At 36.8% G+C, this 12,329-nt stretch overlaps 1 protein-coding gene across 5 annotated transcripts in view; it reads left to right on the top strand.

Annotated features, from left to right (window-relative positions):
* Nucleotides 1–12,329, top strand: part of THSD7A (thrombospondin type 1 domain containing 7A) — a 441,557-nt gene that overhangs the window by 344,534 nt on the left and 84,694 nt on the right. For all 5 annotated transcript variants that reach the window (XM_035020648.1, XM_035020650.1, XM_035020649.1 and 2 more), the window contains 2 exons: nt 5,682–5,916; nt 10,686–10,801. In XM_035020648.1, coding sequence (XP_034876539.1) covers nt 5,682–5,916; nt 10,686–10,801 — 351 coding nt within the window. The remainder of the gene's footprint in view (nt 1–5,681; nt 5,917–10,685; nt 10,802–12,329) is intronic.

Genomic DNA, 12,329 nt, shown 5'->3' with positions numbered 1-12,329 from the left:
TATATAAAATTGGTATTTCACTTTTTAACATTGTATGATACCTCCAGGTAAAAATCTTCCTTGTTTTGGGTAAACTCTAGCGTGGGTCCCAAAAGCTACTTTAAAATTATTCGAGGAGGAGGATGCAGAATTCATATCAAGATTTTTGTGCAGTTTTCCATAGCCTCTGAGACTCACAAGACCATCCAGGCCCTCAACACGTGCTGGTTTGCTGGCAGCAAAGTGGTGGCTGAAGTGTATGACCAGGAGCATTTTCGTAACAGTGACCTTTCTGTGTGACCTTGACCTATTCCCTGGACTTGCACTTGCCCCTTGTTTCCTTTGGGTTTTATAGAATGATTCGTTAGTGTCTCAGGCCTAACCACCCAGTGTGGGGATAAAGGTGCAGATGTTATTTGCCCTGAAAAAAAAAAAAATTGTGTTGGGAAGATCTGGAAGGTAGCAATCTTTAACACTTCAGCCTGGCATAAATTTAATATAAAACCTAGTATGTTGAATTTGAATAAGAAATTTAAAAATTGGTGTTAGATTTAAAGCCTTATGAATTTTTTGAAACCATGTTTAAAAAGAAAAAATGATTTTCAAAATGTTTTCCACTGAGTATAATAACAACTTCATTACATAGTTAATTATCCTTACAGAGCAAGAAATGAGAGGATTTTTTTTTGAAAGTTCAAAATGACCTGATATTATAACTTCATCAGCCAAATGTTAGTGCATCTTTACACCTGCTTTATAAATACAGAAATAGATGCAAACTGAAATAGAATTATGCCAATTTTTTCTCAAATAATTAGCAGTCTTCAAAAATTATATTTTAAAGTATAAAACATTGAGGAGAGGAATTAACTTTGGGTTTTCACAGCTAAAGGGTTTTAATCCTAAAAGCCAAGGAGCACTTTTATTCCTGGATGAATTTGAAGAATCCAGAATCCACTATCTATGTATATACACACGGAATTCTGCCTTCCAAGTAAAAGTACTGTCACTTCCTATCCTCCCATTCTTGACTTTGAAAAAGGAGTTCTGTTTCAGTCTGTCCTTGCATAACCACAACCACCACACAAAATTTATGCGGACTTCACAGTGGAATGTCTTCTTCCTCTCTCTGCAGGGAAAACAAAGGCAGGGGTGGGGGGGGAGGCGGGGATTAAGGATGGTGTGCTACAGCAGGATCTTCTGAGGTTCTGTGTGGCTAACATTCTTCCCTTCCGTTCCCCGAAATCATGCCATTGCCCATGTGCTTTTTGCCCAGGGGTGGTCTGCTGTCAAAGGGATCCGGGCTGCAATAAGCAGGCAAAATTACAAGCATTTTAAAGCTGTAATTCATAGTACGCTAATAGCCACTCCTTAGCATGAGCCCGTCCACTTTCTTTTCCTTATTGCCTGTTACTTCTCTGTGTGAGCTTGGTACTCCGGTGGACTGCATCAATATTGCTAGTTCCCAACGTCATACCTGCCTGCATGCCTTAGCTTTTATTTGTTCCTCTGCTTAAGTAAAATGTTCCCTTTTTCTCTCCCTTCCCAGAATGCTGCTTGTCAAAATCCTACTCCTTCGAAACTCACCTCAGTGCCTCCTACTGAGGCATTTTTCAGTCGCCCCAAAACTAATGGAAACTTAAACTTTTGAATCTCAATTATGCTACCTCTTTTAATGTGATTACTGTATTCTGCCTAAAATTATACCCATTTGTATGCTTGCCCACCCTACTACTTTTCCTCACTGCCTTAGAAGATCCTTCAGAGCAGCAAAAACTATTTCTAACCCCTGTGGGTATCTGTCTCTTGGAGTATTGGACATAAACATTGCATACTATAGAACTCAATATAAATGTATCCAATTAATGTTTTGAAAAAGGTTCTTTTATCTTTTCAATCTGCCGTTTAAATTATAAGAACTTCAATGCCGGAATCAGAAACACCACAGCTCTGTTCAAATGTATGTTAACACAGCTTTTATAGGCTTGATGTGGAAAGGAAAAGTCACTTTTTCATTTTTATAAGAGAAGTTTCACATATAATAGTTGGTATTTTTATATAAGCAGGGACATTTATTTATACAGTAGAATTTCTTTTTTTTTTTTAAGATTTTATTTATTTATTTGAGAGAGAGAGAATGAGAGACAGAGAGCGAAGAGGGCAGAGGGAGAAGCAGACCCCCTGCTGAGCAGGGAGCCCGATGCGGGACTCGATCCCGGGACTCCAGGATCATGACCTGAGCCGAAGGCAGTCGCTTAACCAACTGAGCCACCCAGGTGCCCTATACAGTAGAATTTCATCAAAGTATAAAGTCTTTCCACTTGATGGAATGATAGAAAGCCTATATAGTCACATTAGTATGAAGCATATATTTTTATGTGTCTGAGGATTTTTTTAAAATACCATTTATTACTAATTTTGTCATAGGGGACATTTTATAATTTCCCCAGTACTATGGAAATATTCCCACATGTCTGGAATTAGATCTTCCCATAAATAATAAATAAATTCAATATTATATCTATCAATTTTTCTACCGTAAAATTATTCCCAAAACAACAGGACGATGCTGCAATGACTGATTACCCCAAGCCATGCTTTCAAAATTGCCATATCGTTGTTATAATTAAGACCACACTGGGGCTTATCTGCACAAGTATCTTGACATCAGACCAAAACTGCTGATGTGGCTTTAATGTGGATTGGGGCAAGAAAATAAATAGCCTTTATGTCTGTAAACTTAACAGCCATCTTGCTGTTCCTTGACACGTTACGCTGATGTTGTAGAAGTTTTTCTCCTACCAGATCTTCCAAAACCAACGAGTCAATTCCAACGTCAAAAACAATTCAAGAGGGTGCCTGGGTGGCTCAGTTGGTTAAGTGACTGCCTTCGGCTCAGGTCATGATCCTGGAGTCCCGGGATCGAGTCCCACATCGGGCTCCCTGCTCGGCAGGGAGTCTGCTTCTCCCTCTGACATTCCCCCCTCTCATGTGCTCTCTCTCTCACTCTCTCAAATAAATGAATAAATAAAATCTTTAAAAAATAAATAAAAAAATAAAATTCAAGAGTTTTAGAATCACAGTTTAAACAGTATACATACGCCCACAGTGAAAATGAGGTAAATAAATGCTTTTTTCGTAAAAGACCAATCATTTTACTATTAAATATAAAGGTATGGTTAAAATGGTTACATAAAATGTATATATTTAATGTCTGTAATTAGGTGTTTGTCTTAGAGATAAGATTGGATGAATCTTAGAGCCTCAGGGAATGGGTTATAAGAGTGCTCATTTACTTCTCCCCGATCCAATTAGTATGCTTTAGAATCCATTCCTAGTCAAATCCTAAACTTTTCAGAGGCTGCCAGGGTCACTGAGCTGTGTGATGGAAGGCAGGCTATCATCTGTGACAGATGTTTGCACCATCATGAAGCAGGGGACTTTAATGAAATGCTGCTTAATGCAGGTTATTCTGATGTTGATCCCATGTTCAACACTGTATAAATGATTCTGAATTGCAGTTAAATTCTCATAGACACTGCCTACCAATTTATTTGCTGAATTAGAGGGATGTACTTAATCATAAGTGAAGCGATAAATAAAGATCATCTCAGGGTATGGTTTTGTTTATGACTTTTACCCATATCTCAAATTTTGGGACCATCTTCCATGTGAGGATCACTAGCTATTGAATCACCTTTTCTTATTTAACAACCAGGTATTTTCTTTTTTTCTTTTTTTTTTTTCTTTTAGATTTTATTTATTTGAGAGAGAGAGAAAGTAGAGGGAGGGGCAGAGGGAGAGAGAAAGAACCCTCAGGCAGACTCCCTGATGAGCATGGAGGCTGACTCGGGGCTCCAAGATCATGGACCCTGAGATCATGACCTGAGCCAGAATCAAGAGTCAGGCACCCAACTGACAGGCACGCAGGTGCCCCAACAACCAAGTATTTTCTGTTCTTAAATTCAAAAGGCTACTAGGTTCAAACAGATTAAATCCAAAGGCTACATAAATTCAAATAGATTAAATTATCAATAAAATAAACTATAAATTCCTCCTACTCAGTTTTAAACAATATAAAGCTTTTTATTTTTGTAATTGGCATTATAAATAGCATAGTGGTAAGAAACTGGGCTCCATAAATTCTGAGCTATTACCATTACATCATCTAAGTTGTATTGGCTCATCCACTTTATCATTTTTAACTTGTAAGGCAGTTTGGGGTGTAAAACGAGGTCCCCCCTACAAAGTACTTATAAGGGCTAGCACATAAAAAATGGTTCCATAATGACAACTTCACACCATATTCTATTGATTAAAAGACACGTCCCTTTTACCTTCTCTGTAGTTATTGCATCTTACAATAGATGCGTCTTAAAGCCACGGCAGCCAGATAGCAATAACTTCGCTGCCATTGCTAGTACCTGTTCCTGGTGGCAATAGCGAGTCCATGATATTTCTGCCAAAAATAAACAAAACCAGCTAAGAAACAGTCCTCAGTTGCTTGCTGAAGTCTTTTGTTGACATCTTCTGGTGCAATTAAGAATGCACCAGCATCAAAACTTAGACATGGGTACCAGTATCCTGGAAGAAAGCCCCAGAGACAATAGGGAGCATTAAAAAAAAAAAAAAAAATGCTGCATCATCAACACTTTTTTTTTTTTTAAGATTTTATTTATTTATCTGAGAGACAGAGAATGAGAGACAGAGAGCATGAGGGGGAGGAGGGTCAGAGGGAGAAGCAGACTCCCTGCCGAGCAGGGAGCCCGATGCGGGACTTGATCCCAGGACTCCAGGATCATGACCTGAGCCGAAGGCAGTCGCTTAACCAACTGAGCCACCCAGGCGCCCACAACACTTTTGATACCAGAGGGATGACTCTGTATAGGAGGGCAAACTTTGATGAGTGTGGGTTAAAAGTGGCTCAGAAGATTCAGACTCTGAATGTAAAGGACATTTAGGAATGTCTTCCCTTTTAATGTGTGCAATTGAGTGATATATTTTTTTAAAACCATGTAAATAAATCCTACAAATCTATTTCAGTAAGCATACAGTAAAAATTATGATTGATAAGGAAGCAGTGTATCACAGTTTAACTTGTAGCCATTGCTCTTTCTTTGACACACAAAATGATAATATATCTTAACAGCCAATGACATCCTAGATTGGAAGAAACATGGTATTATCATTATTACATGGCTTTTCCAGTAGCACTGTGGAAGATCAGACAGCATCAGTTGATTTTAAACCCCTGTTTCTAATCACCCTAAAGCTTGATACATTAAAATATGCCTTACTTCAAACCATGTATTTAAGATTTTCAATTTGGGGGCTAACATTTGAAAACACACTGGGTTTTCTCCATCCACAGAATCTCAATCCCCGTGTTTCCATTAGTGAGCAATCCCTAGGCTCCATTTGTACCTCATTGTCTACTTCTTTGGAGGATAATGGCCTCTGTCTTTGAGGTCCTCCATAGTCCCCCAAAACAAATATGCATACTACATAGCTTAAATTTTAAGCCGGAAGGTGCCAAAAGATATAAGATAAATATGTAATTTGCCTTCCTAGCACTGTGCTGGTCACATGGTATGTGCTACCACATGGCAGGTATCATTGTTATTGTTAATTCCAAAGAGCAAAGAATGGTAAGTTTCCTGTTGGCACCATATCTAACCCTCTTATGTTGTCCATTTTTACAGGTGGAGCTCAATGTCCAAATAGCAGTGCTTTGCAAGAGGTGCGCAGCTGTAATGAGCATCCTTGTACTGTGTACCACTGGCAAACTGGTCCCTGGGGCCAGTGCATCGAGGACACTTCAGTATCATCCTTCAACACAACCACAACTTGGAATGGGGAGGCCTCTTGCTCTGTTGGCATGCAGACAAGAAAAGTCATCTGTGTGCGGGTCAATGTGGGCCAAGTAGGACCCAAAAAGTAAGGGCTTTAGAATGAGAACAGTAAATCCTGTGGTCAACCATGCAGGGGATTGGCTCAGGCTTCACTTGCTCCATGAAATGAAGCATTTTGATGTTTGTCACACCTGTCCTCAAGAGTAAGATTTGTTTGTTTTGAATGTCAGCCGCTGATAAAGTTGTAACTGTGCCGGAGTCTTGTACCTGGGATCTATAAATTCTGTAGAAATATTTCTATGTGGTACCCACTTTCAGTTTTACAGTAGCCCTCCCTCCTTTTATTAAGCTAGTGAGGCTGTGAAAGGAATGCTTGCTCTGGGCCTGGCTGATCAATAATGACAGTAGATGAAGTCCTAGCAGTGCAGGTCATCCATGACCTCCTATGTACCCGTAGGCTATCAAGTCTGCCAATCGAGTTTAATTGGGCTCTAGCCTTCTATGATCTGCCTTTCATTTCCCCTAGAAAATACTATATCAAAAATACTGAGGCCAAACTTATTACATCTTTTAATGGTTAGATGAATAAGCCATTTACTTCCAAGAGAGAGCCTTGGGATAGGATGAGTGTTATGATAAGTAGAAAAATCATCAGTTTCTCACCGTGGTTACAAATAGTGTAATAACAAGGCAAACGATTTGCTAGAGGGGAAGACAAAGAACCAGGGAGTTGGCATATTATACGTGCCCTGTGAGAAATATAAACGAAAACATGTCAGGGCATAACTGAACTAATCAATTCTTCGAGAAAATTAATAAATCAGCTCCAAAAACGTATTCCTTTAAGGGGGGAATAAAAACACTTTTATCTTTTGAGATATAGACAGCATAAATCTTTTAGAATTCAAATCTCCTTAGCCATGTGAAACATGGAAAGTCAAACCAGTCAGTTTTGCACTGGTATAAAAACGGCCTGGTAATTTCCAAATATTAGGCCAGGTGCTTCAATATTATGTGTGACCTTAAGCATGCTCCTTAACCGATTCTGGCCTTAGTTTTCAAAGTTTATTGAAAGGATTTAATAAAAAAAAATAATAATACAAGCACTCAATAAATCTGGGAGAGTATTATTTTCTCTTAAAAATTTGAGATCTTTCCTAGTGTTTCAGGGAAATGATAATAATGTACCTGATGTATGGAAAACTTCAGGGGATAAACAATAATCCCATTAGGAGTTGTTTTTACGTGGCCAGGGTTCCAGACATTAAGGATATTTTGCCCCATACTTCATTTGATTATATAGTTTGAAATTCTGAAACATTAGAAAATATATGCCAGATGACTTGAATAAATTGAGAAACTATTCCACATCCTTAATAGGTAGCCCCAAACCACTATTTTAAGAGAAATAATGCTGAAGTTGGAAACAATGTAACACAGGAAGTTAATGTGCAGTGTATTAAAAGTCTCTGGCAGTAACAGCAGGGGCTGAAGTGCCAAGTCCTGGAAGATTCTGGGTCTTGCTGGGACAAGCATGCAGGTAGAAATATTCCCTGCAGAGGATTATAACCTGACCAAACTGGCACAGGATTGAGGGTTATTATGCTGAGCTGCTACAAGTGAGCTCAGTCTGTTCCTGATCCTCAGTTATCACCTACAAATACCGCTGTTGATATTTTCCTCACTTTTCCAAGTTACAGACTGTTTTTGCTAAACAATAGGTATACATTTGTATAAACCTATGTGTGAAAGAGCCTGATGGATTAATGTCATTAAATCATTCAATAGGAAGGGTATCCTGAAGCCCTATGTCAAGCCACCACAATAATCAATTAAAAATTTGCCTTGCCCTTACAGCCTTTATTCAATGACCTGGATACGTGTATAGATTTGTCAAATTAAATGGATTTACTTTGCCATTAAAGTTCTGAAAAATTAAGCAAATATTGTGAAACCAGAAGAAGGTGTTGTTACTGCCCTCATCCCTAAAAGCTAGGTTAAATTCAACGAATGCTTTTCAGTGCTAGGCATTTGAAACAAAAATGCAAATAGAAACATTGTTTTAAACTCCTCTTAATAAAACAGATTACTGTGCAATGGTAAAATCAATGTTATTGATCTTATCTATCCTCCGAGTAACAAACTTCAACTCCTATCACATCTGTTTAATTTGACCTTGAATAAGATTTGGGGGGAAATCAATTCCTTGATTTAAACCACAAACACTAAATAGAAACACTACAAAGGAGAAAAGAAGCATGTTGACTGAACCAATTGCTTTGCCAAAGGAAGTCTGAATTCATTTTATTGGATGTAATCTAGGCTGTATAATTTATCTTTGTGTGTTCATTTAGCGGCTTTGTCGTTAGTAATTTTGTTCTCCACAGCTAGCCAAGTATCTTGCCGTGGATATTTCTAAACTAAAAGAGTTTTGGAGGTTGTCAATGATAACATTGTAAATTCCATTGATTTATAAAGGGCTAAAATTTGAAGAGTTTGCTATGAATGCTCTCCCATTATTAAAGTTGTAAAATTGCTTCATTGAAAAGAAGTGCCCGCAATAATAAGAACTAATCAATAATTCCATAATTCCAAAAGAATTAACAGTATTATATGTGGGGTTTGCCATACAATGTTTCCTGGCTAAGAATACAGGTTAAATTATAATTCTAGTTATTTATAAGTTCAGTTGTAACAATTCATAACTTCTGTGACTCACATCTAAATTTCTTTGTTGTCCTAGCAATTAGGAAAATCCAAGGTTATCCTCAACATAAACCAGGGAGGGTCGCCTGGGTGGCTCAGTCATTGAGCATCTGCCTTCGGCTCGGGTCATGATCCCAGGGTCTTGGGATCGAGCCCCGCATCGGGCTTCCTGCTCAGCGGGAAGCCTGCTTCTCTCTTTCCCACTGCCCCTGCTTGTGTTCCCTCTCTTGCTATCTCTCTGTCTAATTAATTAATTAATTAATTAATTAAAATCTTTAATAGGATAGTAACTCTTCTTTTAAAAAAAAACCATAAACCAGGGTGATGATTTCTTTTTGAAATCTTGAGTCCAATATATTTTTCAAATCCTCTTCCAAATAAACTCTAGTGATACAGAGTGAGAGAGGAAAGCATGTATCTGTATACTTGAATAGAACATAACATTTATGTATGAGATGGAACATGTAGATAAATAAGTGTAATACAAGTTATATAAGAAGTGAAGTGTCAGCAAAGTGTTACAAAGAAATTATGGAAAGGAGATTAATGATGTTGATTTTTTTTTTTTCACTCATAGTTCAGTTGTGAAAACCTGATTAACTTACTTGTTAAAAGACAATTTATCCTGACCTACAGAAAATTTGGCTTCTCCCGTTGGGAGTATTTTTAAATCCCATTTTTCACTAATTTGCCAAGTTATTCCAGCAACTAATAATACTAGTGGTTTGGTTTATTTCTTCACTGCCTCTTAGCTTCCTTGTCAGAGATTTATATGACCTCAAAAGAGAACTCCTTAGGAATCAGAACAATAAGTTACTTTTAGTTATATGAATTAGGCTATTATGTTTTGTTGTCCTTAATATACATCCTCTTCTAGTGTTAATGCTAGTGGTCAGTATTTGACCACTAGCAATAGTAGAATCAGATCTTGAAGATACAGGGAAGAATTAGGAAACTTAAAAATCACTTAAGTATACAATCAACAAGACAGTATACTTAAAACTCTTACATCAGCTTCCTATAGTTACCTTTTAAAAAGTAAAACTCTTGGGTGCCTGGGTGGCTCAGTCGTTAAGCATCTGCCTTCGGCTCAGGTCATGATCCCAGGGTCCTGGGATCAAGTCCTGCATCGGGCTCCCTGCTCAGCGGGAAGCCTGCTTCTCCCTCTCCCACTCCCCCTGCTTGTGTTCCCTCTTTTGCTTTGTCTCTCTCTGTTGAATAAATAAATAAAATCTTAAAGAAAAAAAAAGTAAAAACTCTTGTATAAAGTAAGACATTTGTGTTTTCTCATTATCTTTCTCTTGTGTTCCTAATAAAAAGTAGATGTTTGCTGTATTTTTGAAAATAATTAGTTTTACTATAATTTGTCAAAAACACAGTATTTTATTTTTCTTTGAATTACTGGTTGACAATTTTTGTTTTAATTATATTCACTCTTTTTGTCCCCAAAATATTTTAATTTATGAATATACTTAAAATCCCATAATTGGGATAATTTGAAACTGGGGACAGCATGGAAGAAAAAATAAGAATAGAGACACTAAATGAAACCATGAGTAAAGCAAAAAACTGCTTATCATAATGTTCTATATACTTTTATTATTTTGTTATTTATTAAGAAATATACAGCTATAAATATAGTCCTCTTTGAGCATGTACTGTGTATTGGATATACTCCATTATAAATTTATTTTATGCCACACATATTTTGTAAAAATAAAGTGTAGAATAATCTGGAAACTTATAATCAGCAATAAGCCTATTTATTTATACAAAGATGCAGAATTTGTCCTTAAATTAGTAATTTGAATTTCCACAAATTTCTTATAGAGCAAGTTAGAAAATATGTATTTATTAATGGAGAGATTTTTATAAGGGGATAAGGTATAATTATTACATTTTGTTCTAGTAGCACAATTACTATTATTAAATTTATACATCCTGACTTGAGAAGCTTTATTGAGGTCTAGTTTGGAAGAATTAATTTAGTTGTAAAATTCTTAGCAAAAACAAACAGGCTCCTGGAAGTTAAATAATACAGGTTGGTGACTGTTTAGCAATTTTAGTAATGAAAGATTTAAAGGTACTAAATTACCTGGTTTTTTGGGTTACCAAAGAGGCAAAGTAATTTCCCTTTGCATTTTCTAGGTGTCCTGAAAGCCTTCGACCTGAAACAGTGAGACCCTGTCTGCTTCCTTGTAGGAAGGACTGTATTGTGACACCATATAGTGACTGGACATCATGCCCCTCCTCATGTAAAGAAGGTATGAGCTACAGAGTTCTGAAGGCTACTCACCTAGAAAACACTCACCAGGCAGGACCTCCAAGTTCTTCTGGCTGAGCATGTTTGTGATTCTTACATGGGGCTGGGTAATCCTGGTTTGTCGTGCATGCCATAAAATTCTAGTTTCCTTCTAGAAAATAACACAGCTTTAAAGAACCAAACAAATGAGTTTTAAGCCAAAAACTGATTTAAGACTATATGATGTAGATCAAAATGAATGGATTCTAGGCTTTATTATATTAATAAGGTTTCCTTTAACATTAATTCTAAAAGAATGTATAGTGTCCCTGTGTATTTCAAAAAGAATGTACAGCAATCTTATCAGTACTCATGGCTTCCAGCCCTCTTACTGGAAAGAAATAGATAGCCATGGGCCCAGATTCACCATAGATTCAATTATGCAGCCCCCAAGCCTGGGAATAAAGGAAAGAGAAAAATGGCCGGATTGTACCTCTTCCAGTACTTAGGTGCCATGAGGCATTTGCAGGATGAGGATTTGTTCCCAGTTTGGTTTGGTTTTGCTTTTATTACTTACAAAGACTCTTTAATATCATGGCAGACACTTTGATAATTCTTTACCCTCCAGGATGGGGTCCTTTCTCATTGCTGCTGAGAAAGATATCAGTATCCTCCAGGTAACTTATGCAATACCCGAGCAAATTTTCTCTCAGTGTCACGGGTGATACTGTCTCCTTTTTTTTTTTTTTTATTTTACTCTCCCAGCAAATACAGATAGTTTTTCTTAAATTTTTTTATCCTTTTATTTTATTTAGGCTTCTGGAATCTTACTAAAGAGATTCAATTAAGAATCAACTTCTAGGGGGGCCGGGGTGGCCCAGTTGGTTAAGCATCTGACTCTTGATTTGGGCTCCGGTCATGATCGCAGGGTCATGAGATCAAGCCCCATGTCTGTGTTCCACACTCAGTGCAGAGCCTGCTTGAGGTTCTCTCTCCCTCTGTCCTTTCCCCCATTTACTCTTTCTCTCTAAACAAGTGAAATCATTTTAAAAAAAGAAGAAGAAGAATCAATTTCTAGATTAACAACTATTTTAAATTGCCAAAAATTATTTAAATCCTTAAGATATTATATGAGATCATAAATTTAATAATGGATTGGTTTTACAGTGTGATTATCATTTTATACAGTTAAAACATGAGTTCCTTTTTATGCTTTTCAAAAAATTTTAGGTACCTTTGAAACATCAAATAAAATTAAACCATTAAGTGAGCAAGGATATAAAATTTTGATTTTAAAGGTCTTTTAAGACATCTAAACAGGTTTTGGTGCAAAAAGTTTTAAGCATTAATATTTTCAAAACAGTGTTAATGGCATTAAACTTAGCCATAAAGCAATGTCACTGACAACTTTTCCATTTTCCTCTCTTATTTTCTTTAAATAACATGATATTGTTTGGTTTGGTCATAATCAGCAACAGAATTGTACTTTATCAGTCAATATTTCTGTGGTAAATGTTAGTTATTCATCACTACAATAAAAAAGGTTATTT

This window comes from Mirounga leonina, unplaced genomic scaffold, assembly GCF_011800145.1.
Source record: "Mirounga leonina isolate KUSES-001 unplaced genomic scaffold, KU_Mleo_1.0 Mir_174, whole genome shotgun sequence".
NCBI lineage: Eukaryota > Metazoa > Chordata > Mammalia > Carnivora > Phocidae > Mirounga > Mirounga leonina.
Note: the sequence above shows the minus strand (reverse complement) of the source record. Positions and strands in the feature narration are given on the sequence as shown.